General features: G+C 38.0%; 1 protein-coding gene across 1 annotated transcript; it reads left to right on the top strand.

The window, feature by feature from the left end:
• Positions 1-11432: 11432 nt before the first annotated feature.
• Positions 11433-12310, top strand: LOC133311075 (protein ENHANCED DISEASE RESISTANCE 2-like). Its single transcript, XM_061512087.1, has one exon. The coding sequence runs from the start codon at positions 11450-11452 to the stop codon at positions 12308-12310; it is 861 nt and encodes a 286-aa protein (XP_061368071.1). The 5' UTR covers positions 11433-11449.
• Positions 12311-19511: the final 7201 nt, after the last annotated feature.

The following is a 19511-nucleotide window of genomic DNA, read 5'->3' as shown; positions in this document are numbered from 1 at the left end:
TCACGTATCCATTTTCTTTCTGCAATACTTTGTTCTCTTATTCGGTTTACATCTTCAATTTCCTCTTCCTCTGTTTCTTGGTTTGTTGCTATTGTATCACAGAATCACTATGAACCATCACAACTTGCTCTGTTGTTGAGTGTCCAGTGCCCACCCTTCATCAATTTTCTGGATCCGCCACGGGTGAGAATTATGTTGTTAAACATAGTTTAAAGTTTATTACCGAGGTTAGTTTTAGCAACTGTTACACTGATAGCTTAAGCTCACTATATACATTCAATCCCGATGTACAAAATTCATTGTGTCACTAATGGAAGTGAATCATCTTATATATATTATTTAATATGATCATATAATATAAGAAAATTGTAATCATGAACAAATTAATGGTGAGTATTTTGTGACTTTCTATCTCAATGTTTTTTTTTTTATCTCTCATAGCTTATTATAATTTCAGGATTCTTCCACGTAATATTATTATGTTAAATAACACATAAGTAAATTCATCTCTATCAATAATATTAAATTATGTGTTCCAATCTCTCTTCACAACTCATAAGATTCTTGTCACTCATCCTTTCCAATATTAAGTTTAAAATACGCGTTAATAGTTATTTATGTTACAAGACACAAATTTCTTCTACTAACACAATCAATTAGTGGGACCCACTAAAAATATGTGGGCACTCAACAAATATGTGGGACCACATGTTAATTGTATGAGCTAAGAGAAACTTTTTTTCTCATGAGATTATTAACCTTTAACATATTGAGAATAAACCACTCATATCATAAGCTAATGTTTAAATACTTTTAATTTTGTCTGATGTCTCCTTTAAACCTATAATTTTACACCTTGTGAAAAACACACCATTTCACACTTCAATTAAAAAATTAACATAGAATCATTACCAAAAAAGAAAATAAATATCACCATAGAATAGATTAAACGTATATTTATTCCTCACCTCAAATTCATTATTATACAAAAAAATTGTAATTTTTCCAATAAAATTAAGAGTAAATATCCTTTTTGGTCCCCAGCAAATTTTACGATGTCCGATTTAGTCCCTAGCAAATAAAAAGGCTCATTGTTATTTCTAAGAAATTCAAAATGGACCAATTTAGTTGAAATCGTGGTCCCTCATAATTTCAAAAAAGGCTCATATTAGTCCAAAAAAAGACTACATTGGGTTTATTTTGTATTTCTTAGGACCACGATGGGCCTTTTTATTTGCTAGGGACTAAAACAGGTATCGTAGGACCAAAAATGATATTTACTCTAAAATTAAATGTATTTTTCTCTTGAATTTTCTAGTTTGAGTAGATTTTCCCTGTCCCGGCAAAACACAGGGATCTCCGTGGTAAGAAATGAGAGAGAAAAGCGTCTGATCCGGGTCTGAGAAAACGACGCCGTGTTGGCCGCAGAGCTTCATCTTCTCGAATCGAATCCCTGTGTGCAATGGCGAAGTCGCAAGTTCAAGGACGTCCATGGATCCTTGATGCAGTGCCATTGTTGGTTGTTATTTTAATAGCAGCTCATGTCCTCGCCTTGGTAACCCTAACAAACTCTTTTCTTCTTCTTCTGAAACACCAGCAGCACTAACCTTAATCATCTTCTTTCTCTACTTTAGGTATATTGGATTTACAGATTAGCCACTGACAATAAGCCACAGCAGCAACAGCAGAGGAGAAAGGCTAACTAACCAACAACAATTTACTCATTCAATTTCATTTTATGTAGACTATTATAATATATCCCGTTTGGTTGGCACAATTGGGGGAACTAATAATTTTCTTTACGTAGTTGTCGATTTTAAACGGGAATTTTGTGAAATTGCCTGGGACTGTGTTTGTTGTTTGTGTGACATGTTGAGTTCGGTGATATTGATTTCAATTTTTGGTTCAATCCATCCTTTTTCAGGTTTGCTTCATGGTTTTGGTTTTGGCATTTTTTTTTTTTAAGATATTTCAATCGGTTCATCGTTTCACTATTAGTCCGATTCGGGACGGGTGGTACTGGAAGGATCGAACATATGCTCTCACTTTCACCCTGACGGCAACTGAGTTACCATAATTTGGTTCATGGTTTTGGCTTTAGGTTTCGATGAGAAAGAGAATGTAATGTCTGCAGCTGTTAAGTTGTTAACTTGTAGATCTTCTCTCTGAAATGGGGGGTTATGTTTGGTTAACAAACTCAAAGATGAATGCTTATATGCTAAATGGTATAATTGGACCGTAGGTAGGGGTAGAACATTAGATCATATAGACGAATTTGAAGTAGGATTTGATGTTATTGTTAAAAGTTAAAACTAGCAAGGAGCAACTGCCTAGTATTACTTGATTATGTTTTTTTGTATACAATACTTGTTTTACAACAACAACAAATGATGCCATTGTGTTCTGTTAAAAACCAAGTTTTCGGAAAGGACGTATTTAGATCAAGGTATTTTTTATTAACACAAGTATTACAATACAATAGAATTTTATTGAAGAAGGTTTAAACAGTTAGTTGGCCGAGGATGGGAATTCTCTGTTTTTTGTATACAGTAATGTGTGAGGTTTCACTTATTACCTTTGTTCTCCTTATTTTTCTCTCTCCTTCTTTTGGTATTGTATACGTTTGTGTTGGAGGTGGTGACCTGCTAGCCCAATTTTTTTGTATGCTGCCTGAATTTTTTAAATGGGTGTTTTGATTGTTTTAACTTGAATACTAGTGATAGTGGATGTTATTTGCTTCCACACAATCCCAAGTTTGTTTTCTATTGTGCCAAAATCAAATAATCTCTGTGGAGTGTAGTCAAGCTGCAATTGAGCTTATTTAATGTTAACTTTATGCTTAAAGTGTGTATTCAAGTTCCAGAAACATATTGGAGAAACAGCCAACTTTAGTTACTGTGATTTTGACAAAAACATGTTGATATCAATACTAGATATATATGACAAAGATAGAAGATACCAAAGATGTTAAAATTAAGAAATGCTAGTTGGCAGTGGTATGCATCTATGGTGTAAGGTGGCTTGATCATTTTGCTAAGAAATAGGTTATATATTGCGTTAGATCTATGAGAATGAGCTATTATGAGCACTAAAATGTTGAAATGAAGTGGATACAGATATTTTCCTACAGACTCGATCTAAAGTCTAAACAGGTAGTTGTCAAGGATCTGCGTATTGTGTTAAATTTTGCCTTAAACGCGGGTATCACATTAAATTATTGTATGTTTCTTCTGTTGTGACGTCTGCTTTATAACCTCAGAGCCAAACCAATATCATGGTATTTTAGCTTAGTGGTAAAATTCTCATAATAAAATATTCTTCCTGTAGTTTTCATTTTTCTTTCTTGTCAATATGCACTTTAAGGCTTGGGCAGTCAGTCTTGGAAATTTGGAGGTGTGTATGAGTTGATACAGTAATGATAATAAACCACTCGCACACTCCTCACAAGTTTTTGAAATATCATTTCCCAAGTATAATATTTATCTGTATTCTACCGGTTGCTGCCTCCTGATTATAAATAATAGGAAATATGCTTGATGTATTTGTCATTCACTTAATTTCTGAACTCGGTTGTCATGTTTATTGCATTTATTTTGGGTAGATGTAACGTTCATTGACGTTCCAGACCTGCATAATGCATAGAGTATATATAATAAAATTTGGAACAACAGCTGAGCAATATTCTGGTCCTTTGATGTAATTCAAGTATCACGAAAATAAGTGATAAGTGAGGGTATACATTATGTAATGTAATTGTTGTCAATTTTTATAATAAACATCATAGGAGAAACACTTTTTTCTCTCTCTCTAGCATGTACTTAAAAGTGTGATTGTTTGGTTGACAACCTTCAAGAGGTAACTAAGGGATAAGTAAATTAGATTCTAATGGTTGAGGAGCCTTAGGTTAGTCACTGAGAAAACACATTTAAAGAGTGCTAACTTCAGCATCCTAACCAGGGATTAATCTATATTGAAACACCAGAAAAGTGTGAGAATATCTAGTAAAACAATTTTAAAAAAGTGTGGTTGCCAAAATGAGTGCGATAACAATATTATTACCGAAGAATAATTTTACCTTTTTTCTTTTTCTGGCACAAGGAATAAAGGAAGACAATAGAAAAGAGAGAGAGAGCGAGAGAGAGAAAAACTGAAAGAAAAGAATAAAACATTGGTTTGGCAATTGCCCATGAGGTATAGTATTATGCAAAACGTATGCGGCTAAGTGGCATACTAGAGAAAAATTTTTGTAGGTGGTGCAGGACATAATCAAACAGTTGAGACTAATTAAATCGTATTTTAGTATTTTATGATACGAAAATTCAATATTGTGGGTTTAGATCCTCTATTTTTAAACTGCAAAGTTGTTGATCCATGTCAAGGTAGATTACCTTGAATGAGAATGAGGTGGCGATGCTGATAATTTCATTATTTCAATAGCCGGCAGTTATATGAAAATTGATGTGTGTGGGTGTGTGTTTATTTATCTCTTTACTTAACAAGAAAATGTAAAAACCTGGTAACTCATTCTCTGACTGTCTGACATATGTGTTGCCAAATGAAATATCATAATGATATTAGACGTGATAAAACCCCTTAATACTGTTTAAGGGGGAAAATTATCAAGAATAAAGGAAATTCTCATTACTGCATAATAATCATTACAAGGTCGAACTCATATATATATATGAGATAAAGAACGCTATAAGAATAGAAACGAGGCGAGAAAAATTGTTAGAACGGTAACTAACTATGAAAACAGAAATTAGTTCAGAAATCAGTTTCTATTTCTATCGTGATTAGTTGCTACAAAGCTTTTATCATCCACGTCAGCAGTGGCTGGGTCCATAAGACTGAGTTCATTGGGCCGTTGTAATAAGTTGAGCTTTGGTTGTAACTTGGACTGCATATCTGGTGTTACCCCCCCCCCCCCCCCCACAAGATGGCCGTAGAACATCAACAAGGCCCATCTTGGAGATAAAGTGAGAAAACAGAGGAGGGAACATAGGCTTCGTGAAGACGTCGGCAAGCTGGTCGGAGGACTTCACTGGAAGAAGACGAAGCAAACCAGAAGTGATCTTCTCACGAGTAACATGGCAGTCGATCTCGATATGCTTCGAGCGCTCGTGAAAGGTGGGATTATGTGCCAAATAAATGGCAGAACGATTATCGCAGTAAGCTGAGGCAGGAGTCAGCCATGGCAGGTGTAAATCCTGGAAAAGGTACTGGAGCCATTGGAGCTCACAGGAAAGACTAGCTAGAGCACGGTACTCAGCTTCAGATGATGAACGTGAAACAGTAGATTGCTTTTTAGACTTCCAGGAAACTAGAGACGTGCCAATGAACACACATTGACCAGAAATGGACTTCCTGGTATCTGGGCAACATGCCCAATCAGCATCAGCAAAAGCGCGAACTTGAAGAGAAGTGGTTGCAGAAAAGAATAAACCAGTAGATGGACAACCTTTGAGATATTTAAGAACTCGAAGGGCAGCATTCATGTGAATGTCAGATGGGTGAGATACAAACTGAGACAATTGCTGAACTGCAAAGCAATGTCAGGACGAGTAGTAGTCAAGTAAAGAAGACGACCGACCCAACGTCTATAAGGGGCTGGATCCTGCAACAAAGTTCCTTGTGTACGGGATAACTTGGACAGAGCATCAGCTGGAGTGGAGACAGACTTGGCTCCAAGCAAACCAGCATCAGAAATCAATTCGAGGGCATATTTTCGCTGATTCAAAATAATGCCTGATTTGGACCTTGCGACCTCAAGGCCTAAAAAATAACGAAGATGACCAAGATCTTTAATTTTGAATGAATCATCAAGGAATGATTTGACTTTGTTGATTTCTGTGATGCAATTGCCAGAAAGTATAATATCGTCAACATATACTAGAAGGACTGTGAAAGCGGAAGCAGTTTGTTTGACAAACATGGAGTGATCAACATTGGTTTGAAGGTAGCCCAAGGTGATCAAGGCAGAGGATAGCTTTGCATACCACTGCCGGCTGGCCTGTTTTAATCCATAAAGGGACTTTTGCAATTTACAAACAACATTGGACTGTGATACAGAAAGTCCAGGTGGTACTTGCATATAAACTTCTTCATAGAGATCCCCATGAAGAAATGCATTGTTCACATCTAATTGAACAAGATGCCAGCCCTTGATAGCAGCCACCGCAAGGAGTGTTCGAACAGATGTAAGTTTGGCTACCGGGGAAAACGTATCAAAATAGTCAACCCCTTCTTGTTGAGTAAATCCTTTGGCAACCAAGCGTGCCTTATAACGTTCAATAGTTCCATCAGAATGAAACTTGATTTTATAAACCCACTTACATCCAATGGGCTGCTTGTTAGGAGGAAGAGGCACTAGGGTCCAAGTCTGATTCTGAGCCAGAGCAGTGAGTTCATTCTGCATGGCTTGCTGCCATTCTGTGTGTTTGACAGCTTGGGAATATGTGTGTGGTTCTGTGTGTGTGCATGAATTTAAACAGAAATGGTGATATGGAGGACTACATTTAGCATAAGACAGAAAATGAGATAAAGGATAGCAGGATGTACCTGAAGAAGATGGATACAGCTGATTGACAGAAAGGCCACAGTGATAGTCCTTAAGGTAACTTGGAATAGCTTTCAATCGAGAAGACCTTCGAAGCATGGGAGAATTTGTTTCAGAATGCGAATTAGTGTCCAAGGGGTCATTAGTAGGTGAGTCTGTGGTTGGTAAGAGTGGTAATGTAGGAGATGGAGGCTGGGAATTGGATGGTGAGGGTGAGTCAGAAGATAGATCAGGGGGAAGTGGCTGGAGTAAGGGTGACATGATAGTGTGAATTGGAGTATCATAAGGGGGATGGATAGGTGAATATGGTGGATGAGGCAAATCAGAAAGGTCTGGTGGCAGAGGTAACAAAGACTCAGTAGACTGATTAACATGAGGATTAGTTGCTGCGAAGGGGAATACAGACTCATAAAAGATCACATGACGTGATACAATAAATTCATGAGACTGTAAATCATATAGTAGATACCCTTTAGTACCTACTTTGTATCCCAGTAAAGCAGTTCTTCTTGCTCGAGGGGAAAATTTTGTGCGATGTGAAGACAGTGTGGAAGCATAGCTTAGACAGCCAAATACACGTAAGTGAGTCAACACTGGGGGTTCACCATACAACAATTCATAGGGAGTTTTATTTCCAAGACTTGAACAATATACACGGTTGATTAGATGAATGCTATGGGTAACTGCATAAGACCAAAGTTTAATTGGCACTGAGGCTTGAAATAGTATGGCTCGAGCCACATTCAACACGTGTTGATGCTTGCGTTCCACAACATAATTTTGCTGTGGTGTCTCAACGCAGCTAGTTTGATGTAAAATACCCTTGGAAGAAAAGAAATCACCCATCAGAAACTCTTTTCCATTGTCACTTCTGAAAATTTTAACCTTGGAATGGAACTGTGTTGCAGCAAAGGCAATAAAATTGCGGATGTGCATGCGAGTCTCTCCTTTATTTTTCATCAAGATCAACCAAGTGAAACGAGAATAGTCATCTACCAATGTTAAGAAGTATTTGTGTCCATGTATGGATGGAACACTGAAGGGTCCCCATATGTCTACATGCAGAATGTCAAAAACTTTATTTGTTTTAGTGATACTTGGGTGAAATGGCAACCTTTTTTGTTTAGCTAGGTGACAAGCATCACAAGGGTTTACATGTCGAGATGAAATAAAGGGAAATTGATTTGACATTGAATGAATTACATTTTCTGAAACATGGCCTAAGCGCCTATGCCATAATGGAGATGGATCTACAGACTTGTCCACAACATTGGGCAACTTATTTGCAGAAGTTGCAGTAGCAGCAATCTTATTCTTATCTTCCCTTGAAGCTTCTTGACCTTGAGGGACTATCACATACAAGCCGTTCTGGCATTCAGCAGTACCAATCGTCTCCTGGAACTGCATCTGCTTTATGAAACAAAATGGACTATAGAAAGTAAGACAACACTGCATGGACTGGGTCAGTTTGGAAGCAGAGATAAGATTCACACAAAATTGAGGTACATACAAAACATTTAACAGTGTTAAGGAAGGTAACAATTTAACTGTACCAGAAAAATTGCAATCAACATGGGTACCATTAGGAAGAGTAATGGATATCGATTCAATTTTATGCATTGAACAAAAGAAAGATGACATGTATGTTATGTGATCTGTTGCACCAGTATCTATGATCCAGCCAACCTTAGGAATACCTGATGCATTTGTGTGTGCATTGGACACTTGTGTAATGTTCACAGCATGTGAAGAATTCTCAACAGTTGATGTGTGTGGCATGGAATTTTGTAAGAGTGACAGAATGTGCTGGTATTGACTGAATGAAAGTGGATTTTGACTGTTTGGTGGTTGTGTTTGTATAGCAGCACTGGACTCAGATTCAGAAGGATCTTGTTGCACCACACTATTCACAGTATGAGTGCTCCTTTCACGTTGGTAACCAGGGGGATATCCATGGAGCTGGTAACATGTTTCGATAGTGTGATTCACTCTACCACAATGAGTGCAAATTCTGTTGCCTCTTCCACCTTGATTATATCTACCACGTCCTCTGTTACCTATTCCACCTTGGTTATTAAACATCCTTCGATTTCCATTGTTAAAGTAGCTAGTATTATTATTAGTTCCACTACCAGAATTGTTGAAATTTGCAAACACTGGTGAACTGTTCACAGCTGAGTTACCAGCTTCAGAATTGAACTGCCTCTCTTGCTGCACAATCATTGAGAAGGCTTTGTTCACATCTGGTAGTGGATTAGCATTACTTGTGAACGCACAGCACCGTATTGGTCATTCAAACCCTTTAAAAATCGTATTGTATGATCTCGATCACGATACGCACGCATCTTTACTATTGCTCCACAGTTGCAAGGAGGAAGGCACTCACATGAAGGGAGAGGTTTCAAATTCTCCAACTCATCCCAGAGAGTCTTCAGATGAGTGAAGAATTCTGTAATCGAATGATCTCCCTGCTGTAGTCTATAAATCTCTTCTTGAAGGTCTGATATACGAAACACATCAGAATGAGCAAATCTCCGGCGCAAATCAAGCCAGGCATCACGTGCACACTCGATCCATATAATCGACTTGGCAATGGATTCAGAAATGGATCTGTGGATCCATGCCATCACCATCGTATTGCAGTGTTGCCATTGAGGAAAAGTTGGATCATCACGAGGAGGAGCAATGATGCTTCCATCCACGAATCCAAGTTTGTTCTTGGACAAAAGAGATACTGTCATTCCACGAGCCCAGATGTGGTAGTTATTTCCAGTGAGAGGAGGATTAACCAGAACCAATGAGGGACTTTCATTAGGATGCAAATACATTTGATGCGAAGGATTGGTGAAATCCATGAATGGATTATGAAGTTCCATGAAAGAAAGTTCAAGAACCAGGAAAAGGAAGAATCGAAAGAGATATTGAAGCTGAGTACCAGAGCTCTGTTTAGAGCTCTGATACCATATCAAGAATAAAGGAAATTCTCATTACTGCATAATAATCATTACAAGGTCGAACTCATATATATATATATATGAGATAAAGAACGCTATAAGAATAGAAACGAAAAGGCGGGAAAAATTGTTAGAACTGTAACTAACTATGAAAACAGTAATCAGTTCAGAAATCAATTTCTATTTCTATCGTGATAAGTTGCTGCAAAGTTTTTATCATCCACGTCAGCAGTGGTTGGGTCCATAAGACTGAGTTCATTGGACCATTGTAATAAGTTGGGCTTTGGTTGTAACTTGGACTGCATATCTGGTGTTAAAAATAATAATGATAATGATAATGTTGAAGACGATGGAACGGATAAATGAGGCAAGTGAGCAAGGTTGTGAAGTGTCAACCACAGTATCTTCAATTAGAATAATGCTACTTATAAATACTTTACAGATATTACTTCACACTATCTTGATTAACTAACAATCTATTTATACTTATACTAAATTTGTGCCAATTTGATTGTCAATTTTTTTATTGACTCAATTACATTATTTGTGTATATTAAATTAATAAAAAATGACACATTTATTTTAAATATGAAATCATCATTCAATATATTAATTTATTTTCAGATATTTTTTTAGTATATAAAACATTTTATTTATTTAATAATTTTTTAATTAATTTAATCTACTCAAATTGCTTTAGACTTTTTAGAGTAAATCTAATTAAAAATTTCTCCTTTTGAGCTGTTCCACGTGTGTCTCTAGGTAAGCCACACTATAATTGCATTTATTTGACCTAATAAGTCAGTCTATTTTGTTGTTGTTGCATTTATGAATAGTTATGGGAAACAAACAGCCGAAAGAAAGTCCACTGTCCATAGAAGGAAGCTTTCTGTAACGACGATATGCTTAGCTGTGGATCTATCTCTGGGATGAGCGAAGCATCATGGGGCATGCTCGTCTCAATAATCAGAGAATTTCTTAGATATAAAATTTTATGCACATCATAACAACATAACACCCCACATATCATATCAATATAATGATTATTGTTATTTGATCATATAAAGAAAAAATTTGACTTTTTAACCTACAGAAAACTATCTTCGTAAAATGACGCATGAAGAATTAGAAATGTACCTAGTAAGCTTACTTTTTGTCCGTAACTATTCTTGTAAATATCAATTAATACTAAATAGCGCTGCCGTTTAATTTAACTTGTATAGTTAAGAAATGCTATCACATCAAGTATATATCAAAGAAATTCTCCTCTCATAAACTTTCCTTCTTGATTGTTCATTCGTGTCGCCATCATCGTCATCAACATCCTTAGATTCCGAGGTGTACAAACAACACAGTTTAAACCGTGCCCACTATACTTCAATGGGTATGGTTGAATTTACGTAGCAATTCAAATCCAAGAATTTAAACAAACGAAAGTGGGAAAACTTCCCTTCGAGGCTTCGTCTATATATGCTTTAATCACCAAAAAACTCTTCAGCCTTCGCTCCCACTCCCAGATTTTATTTTATTTTTCCTCACTCTATTCTAAATATTTATTTATTATTTAATAATGCCACTACTAATTTTCCAAATTAATTAAGATGACTATGCATAATTACACACAACCCTTTTTCAATTCATCCTTGAATTCAATGTTCAAAATCAATAATTAACAAAATAGCAAATAATTTGATTAATATGAAACAAAGTATATTCAAATAGTATCTTACGAAAAGCAAAATCGCGTTTTATGCATCGTCGTCGAGTGCTAAAGTGGTTATCTCGTAATTTCCTCAAAATAAAGGGGTAGCTTTGCTAATTCTTCTTTTTTCATTTGTCACCCCTCCTTCCCTTTATCCTTACAAAAACCCCTTCGCGCTCCACGTTAAATGGAGTTCAGTTCTGCACAGTGTGCAAATAAACAAAGACCACAGTTATGTGGCCGCCGACGAACACTCGGCGGAGCTCCGGCGAAGCCTCCGATTGGATCTCCGAGGTAATCAATGGCGGTTCTCTACGCCACGTTGACCTTCACTCCGGAACCAACGGCTGGACCTCACCGCCCGGAGACGTCTTCTCTCTTCGCTCCAACGACTACTTCACAAAACGACAAAAATCCCCCGCCGGCGAGTACCTGCTATCGCCGGCCGGCATGGACTGGCTCAAGTCCAGTGCCAAGCTGGATAACGTGCTTGCACGCGCCGACAACCGCGTGTCGCACGCGCTCCGCAAAGCGCAAGCCGAAGGTCGTTCTCTGAAGAGCTTCGTGTTCGCCGTGAACCTCCAGATTCCTGGCGGGAAGGAGCACCACAGCGCGGTGTTCTATTTCGCGACGGAGGAACCGGTCCAGGCCGGTTCGCTGCTTTACCGGTTCGTGAACGGCGACGACGGGTTCAGGAACCAGCGGTTCAAGTTGGTGAACCGGATCGTGAAGGGACCGTGGATCGTAAAGAAAGCGGTGGGGAATCACAGCGCGTGCTTGTTGGGGAAGGCGTTGACGTGCAATTACCATAGAGGACCCAACTATTTGGAGATTGACGTTGATATTGGGAGCAGTGCCATCGCCAATGCGATTCTTCACCTTGCGTTGGGGTACGTGACCACCGTCACCATCGATATGGGGTTCCTTGTGGAGGCGCAAACGGATGACGAGTTGCCTGAACGCTTGATCGGTGCCGTTAGGGTTTGCCAGATGGAGATGTCTTCCACCACCGTCGTCGACTCGTTACACGCGCCGCCTATGGCGCGTGGCCATGGATTGGCCAAGGTGAATCACCACAAATCTGCGGAGTCGTAAAAAAAAAAAATCAATTTTTTTGTTTTTTTGGAAAAAATTTCAGCAAATAATCGTTTTCCTTGAATTATAATTACTCATTTGTCAAATATAATTGGAAAATCATTCTTGTTTACTAAAATTTTACACCGAATCTTAATGTTTAATTATTAGTTATTAATGTGTATGATTTAATTAATAAATTAGTAATGTATCCAAATTTAAATTTGTTAATTAATTTATAAAATTATTTATCAATACTCGAACCTTTATTCTTCAATAAAGAACGGTGTAAAATTGTTTTTTTTTCAAAAAAAAAAGTGTGAAATCTTGGTGAACAAATAAGACAAGTGAAAGTAATTATATCTTTATTTCACTTGATCTCCAAAAAGTAAAAAATAAAGTTATTTAAGCATCTTTTTACGTTAAGGCATTGGTAAAATTTGAAAAAGATTGGAGTAGTCAACTTTACCAGTAAACTAGCATTTTACTGTTTATGGCCTAATGGGATTGTGATTAAAGGAGTTTATAGCATTATTTATGAGCCGAAGAAGGGAAGGGAACATGGTAGGTGAAGTTTGGGATGGGGAGAGAGTAGATGAAGTGCGTCTCCGTGGTGCTTGGAATCACAGTTGTTGAGGACAAGAAGCATAAAACGCAAGGCATGCGAATGTGATGCAAGTTGGACATTCCTTTCTTTAAATGACAGGGGATTCTTTTGTTGTTGATAATAATAATAATAATAATGGATTATAAAGTTTGTTAACCAAAATATTTTTCCCTTTTTTTATTTTGAGATTAAGCAAATTTGGTTTCTGACGAATCAATAATAATGCAAATGTACAACACAGATGTAGTGGTTTGATTCTTCCAGCGTGGGATTTAGGGTATAATCGTGGACAAAATAAAGGTTGTTCATTTTTTATTAAAACCATTATTATTTAGTATTAGATTTTTAGGGAGCGTTTGGTTGAAGAGAAATTTTTTGAATACTATGGAAATGTAATTACTAGAGAAATGGTTGGAAAGTGAGTTTAGTAGAAAAATGTAAAAAAAATTGTTTGGTTGGAAAAAAAATTACCGAAAAAATTTAGCAACCCGAGGGTATTTTGGTTTGGGTTAACTTTCACTTTTTGCCATTTGCCCATCTAACTAAGGAAAACCACGTCCAAGGAAGCTTTCTAAACAGTGACAATTGCTCCATTTCCATGGCCAAATCTGAATAGCTATGCAACATGAATAGATGGAAAAATTTTAAGAAACTCTCTACCAAACAAGAAAATCAACAATTGCCAACTTGATTTGGATGAAAAATTTTTAAGAAACACCCGACCAAACAGCACCTTAGAAGTTAACTGAACGTACTTCTTTCCTTGCGTAAGACTTCAATCATGTCATGACCATTGTTGTTGACCATGAACTTTGAGGGATATCGATGGTGACATTACGAGGACAATGCGACTTACGAGCAACGTTGTTAAACTCGACCTGCGCATCGATCCGGTGGGGATACTGAGTTACTGGGTCACTGGTTGGACTGGTGGATCACTGGTCGAACCGGTTGACCCGGATATATATAGATATATAAAAATATATATAAATATGAACATATAAATTCAATTATATTCTTCATATTTAAAATGAATTAAACAAGGTTCACTAAATAAGTTCAAAAATATGAAGCATAAATAAATAAAAATGCATACTATTACTATATCAATTTAAATTGCAACTCAAAATTCTCATAAACATATCTCTCAATGACATTGAACTCATATTTTTCAAATTCAACTACACTAAAATGACATATGTCACATTCTCTAATTTATTATTCCACAAATTGCTTCAGTATTGGAAACTAAGAGGTCATTGTAGAAGAGTATATTAACAAATAAAATTACAAAAAGTTTTTAAAATGAGTTTTGCATTTTTTTATAAGATGAAACAATTTTTTTTTAAATGCATGACCCGACCTGGTCAATTGGTCACCGGGTTTGGCCGATTTTGTTCGAATTTTGACTGGATTTGACTAGGTCGATGCATGACCGATCCAATGCTTGACCCAAACTGATCTGATGACCGGTTCACTGGGTCCCGGGTCGACCCGGCCGAGATTTACAAGAGTGCTTACGAGTTTATTACTTAGTCCTTTTCTTCTTTTTAAAAATAAATCTATGCGGAGCTAGATGCCAAATTGGGCAAGCTAGCTTTTAGTCACTAAATAATGCTGCTTGGTATATGTGTAATTTCTTTTTGGGCAACGTTTGACAGAGGAGAAAAAAATTTTTACTAGGAAAATATAATTACTGAGGAAATGATAGAAAAATAAATTTGATAGAAAAATTTAAAAAAAATTGTTTGGTTGACCGAAATATTACTGAAAAAATTTATTTAAATTTGCAAAGTCTATGTTTTGTTGAATGTAAATAATAATGAAAAAATAGGTTAAATTGACGAAAATACTCCCGTTATAAAATTTGCATGTGGAAGTGAAGTCACTCACTATGAGGGTCAATTTGGTTCATAACTTTTTCTCCATTTTTCACTTTCCCATCTATTCCAAAATATCATATCTCAAATAGTTTTTTAGAATAGTAAAAATCAACACAAAAAGAGTTTCCTATGCTTCCTAATCTCCTAGTATTTTTTTATTTTTTTTTGCAAACTTGTACCAAACGTGATATTTCTCAATACCCATTTTCACTTCCCCATCAAACTCAAAATAAAACATATACCAAACACATCCTTGGTGTGTAGCACAGACTGCAGGAGGAGATAAAGCTCAAGATCAACAATGATGAGTTGCCATTTTTTATTCTGGAATCAATTCTTTTTTGAGAAATAGTTTTTTTATGTTGTAGAAAAAATTTTCTCTCATGTAGTAGATACAAAATTATAAGTGGGACTCACAAATAATAGGAGAAAGAAAAAATAGAGATGAGATCTACCTCTCTTTTGTGTGTGTAAAAAATTAACTTCTCTTATGTAACATGAAATAAATATAACTTTTTTTTTAAGTGCGGGGGCTATGCCCGGAATCAAATAGCCCAATTCCAACCAGGATCAGGTTGGTTGACCTCAAATATTCCGATGGGAATTTTAATAATCAAAATAAATGATAATATATATGATGTGGGTCAACTGGAAGAATAATCCAATTCATGTTTATTAAGCTTCATAATTTTTTTTTTCACATTCATTCGGTTTCATAAATTCATGGAAGGCGCACCTTGGCACATGGGAGGACTGGAATTGGCGGTCGACCCTTCTTAAATTTTGATTTTTTTTATTAATGTAAAAAAGTAATTTTTAAATAATAATAGATTATTGACGATAGTTATTCGCTCTTTCATAAACATATGTAATATGTAGCCCATTCTATTAATCTTAATAGCATTTGTAACTTTACTATATTTTTTTGCCCCCATTATAAAAATCCTTGGATCTGCCACTGTCTCCGCAGACATTTTAGCTTGATGCGAACTTGTCAACTTGTCAAAATGGATTAGTCATATGAGTGAGGATTTTGTTACTTATGTTGATAATGGATTAGTCATATGAATCTCGAAGATTTTGGAGTATAATCTTAGCTCGTTCCTTTGGCTTAATATTCTATCCCAACATTGAAAGTTGAGAATGTAGAGATGTCATTGTTACTGTAAATAGTATAGAAATCTCACATTGTGTATATGTCGTTGTATTTCTTATTTGGTTTAATATATAAACGAAATCTCCTTCGTGTAGTTGACACAAGGATTACAATGAATACCTCTTGTCTCTTATATTTAACATGGTATCTAGAACCTAACAAGAGGAATCCTAATACGCATTTTTTCGGTGGACCACTGTCCGCTGCGTAATATATATATTTTTTCCGGAAACCGTCATATCTGTCAGTTTTCGTCTTCCCTATTTTTTTCTGACCATGTCTCAGCACTGCCGCTGTCCAGAACGATTGTTGACCGCCGCCCGCCACCGTTGACCGCCGCCCGCCACCGTTTCCAGCGACTTTTCTGGCGAAACTCCCATCGATCTGACCGCCACAACAAGGCGGTCCTGTCTGTCCAGCACCCATCTCCAACAACTCAGCGACGCGCCCACACGCGCGGGAGGAAGCTACTGCCGTCCGCTCCATTGCAGCAGCGCGTGAAGCTCTGGCTGGACCTCTGACCACCACGGTTCAACTCGTCTTCTCCTTGCGCACCTAGATTTGTCCTCACTTTGTTGTTCCGACTTCGTTTCGGCTTCCGACAGTGTCTCTTTCTCTTGCTGGTCACTATTCACACGTGTTTCTTTGCTTTTGGTTGCTGTTCATTTTTGTTTCAGGTGATCTATGGCTGATAAGTCACCCACGATGCATCCAAGGGTACTCAAAAGGCTGACACGCCTGTTTTTTCTAATTATGTTAATGTTCCGTTGCACGTCGACAAGTTGGATGGCTCCAATTACGATTCTTGGGCTTCTGATCTCCGACTTTGGCTTGATGGACATGATTATACTGACCATCTCATTACTAAGGCTGAGTCCATCTCAGTCGATGTACGTCCTCATTGGAATAAGGTTGATGCTCAGTTATGTAGCATCATCAAGTCTACCATCACTCGTCGTTGAAGCAAATTTTTCGTGCTCACGTCACTTGTGAATCTGTTTGGTGTCAGGCCAAGTCACTTTATACCAATAACACTCAGCGACTCTATGGTGTTTGTCAAAATTTGATTACTACTATTGCTGCTCAACAACTTGATGTCTCCATGTCTGTTTACTTGGGAAAAGTTCAGGGCCTCCTTCATGATTTCAATGAACTATTGCCGCCTGCTGCAGATCCTGCTAAAGAACTTGAGCAATGCAGAATGTTCTTCATGCTCATGTCTCTTTACGGTTTGCCCCTGGAATACTCTGTCAACCGGGATCAGATCTTGGGCTCTACTACTGTTCCATCGCTGGACTCTGTTTGGTCTACGTTGCTTCACATTCCACCTAAGACTGCTATGGAGCCTGCAGTATCTGCTCCCTCTTCAATTGACTCATCTGCCCTTGTCTCCAAGGGTTATGCACGTGGACGCAAACCCTCTACGAGACGCTTTCTCTGCACTCATTGCAACAAGTCGGGCCATACTATTGATCGTTGTTGGGATCTTCACGGTCGCCCTCCTCGCTCCGCTCATTTTGCTCAGACTATTGTTCCTGCCTCGTACTCTGCTTTGATTGCTGGATCACAGCCACCTCCGTCTGTTCTCACTGACTTCTTGCAATGGTATGAAGGGAAGCATCCTCCTGGTACCACTGCCTCTGGTGCACACACGGGTAATTCCTGGTGTTTTTCACTCGCCCTATCTTGGTCCATGGATTCTCGATTCTGGTGCATCTGACCATATTTCTGGTAATAAGTCTTTATTTACCTCTCTCTATACGTCTGGTCCCCTGCCCAGCATCACTATGGCTAATGGGTCAGTGGTTCAGTCCCAAGGGATTTGCATTGTTCTCCTTTTTCCTTCTATTCCCATTGAGAATGTGCTTTATGTTCCTCATTCTCCTTTCAACCTTATTTCCATTAGTCATTTGACTCAATCCCTTGACTGTATTATTTCTTTCACTAAAGAGTCTGTCATTTTGCAGGATCGGAGCTCGAGGAGGACACTTGGCGTCGGATCTGAGTCCAATGGCCTTTATCAGCTTTCCACTTTTGTTCCAGTGTGCTCTGTTGTGGATTCTCCGCTTACTATCCACGCTCAGTTGGGTCATCCAAATCTTGCTAAGCTCCAAAAGATGGTCCTACGTTTCTCAAATTTATCTAGTTTGTCTTGTGAGTCGTGTCAGTTAGGGAAGCACACTCGTAGTTCGTTTCCCGATCGTGTCAGTCGTCGGTCTTCGTCTCTTTTTGCTTAAGTTCATTCAGATATTTGGGGTCCTAGTCGTACCGTTTCCTCTATGGGGTACATATATTTTGTAACTTTCATTGATGATTATTCTCGATGTACTTGGTTATTTTTAATGAAAAATCGGTCTGAATTGTTTTCTATTTTTAACAAGTTCTTTAATGAAATCCTTACTCAATTTGGTGTTTCGATTCACATTTTTTGAAGTGATAATGCTCGTGAATATTTGTCTCATCAGTTTCAAACCTTTTTTGCATCTCACGGCATCCTTCACCAGACATCATGTTCACACACTCCTCAACAAAATGGGGTTGCTGAACGCAAGAACCGTCACCTAATTGAGACTACTCGGACACTTTTGTTACATGGTCATATCTCATTCCAGTATTGGGGCGATGCTGTCCTCACAGCTTGTTATCTCATTAATCGGATGTCTTCCTCCGTACTTAATAACTAGGTACCACATTCTGTGTTGTTTCCCCATCAACCTTTGTACCCACTCACTCCTCACATCTTTGGTTCTACTTGTTTTGTCCACAATCTCAGTCCTGATCTTGACAAGTTATCTGCTAAGTCACATAAGTGTATTTTCCTGGGTTACCCTCGCTCACAAAAGGGTTATCGTTGTTATTCTCCCAGTCTTCGTCGTTACTTTGTCTCGACGGATGTTACATTCTTTGAGTCTATCCCATTCTTTGACTCTTCATCCTTTCCCAGTGATTCTGTGGCTCCTCAGCTACCTTTACCCCATATTTCAGTTCAATATATACCTTCACCATCTCCTTCTTTAGATGTCCCTGTCCCTGTTACCGCCCATGTTCCCCCGTCCAGGTCTACCATCGTCGGCACCGTCCACCTGTTCCCCAGGACCTGCCCCCCCAAGACCCTGCCCCTATTGTTACTAAGGCTCCTATGGACTCACTTCTTTCATCATCTCCTCCGACAGCTGCGATCCTTCCGTCTGACATTGATGTACCCATTGCACTCCGAAAAGGTACTCGTGATTCTCGTCCCCCTCCCAGGTATTTAATAAATTTTAGTTATCATCGTCTTTCACCATCCCATTTTGCTTGTCTCTCTTCTCTTTCTTCTGTATATGTTCCTAAGACTACAGGTGAGGCGTTATCACATTCTGGATGGCGATAGGCCATGATTGATGAGATGAGTGCACTTCAGAGCAGTGGTAACTGGGATCTGGTTCCCCTTCCCTCTGGGAAGTCTGTTGTTGGCTGTCGATGGATATACACGGTTAAAGTTGGTCCTGATGGTCAGGTAGACCGTCTCAAGGCCCGCTTGGTGGCTAAATGTTATACTCAGATATTTGGCCTTGACTATAGTGACACATTTTC

This window comes from Gastrolobium bilobum, unplaced genomic scaffold, assembly GCF_033153095.1.
Source record: "Gastrolobium bilobum isolate Gb01-03AN ecotype WA unplaced genomic scaffold, APGP_CSIRO_Gbil_v1 utg6878, whole genome shotgun sequence".
In the NCBI taxonomy this organism is placed as follows: Eukaryota; Viridiplantae; Streptophyta; class Magnoliopsida; order Fabales; family Fabaceae; genus Gastrolobium; species Gastrolobium bilobum.
This window is presented reverse-complemented; position numbering and strand designations above follow the sequence as displayed.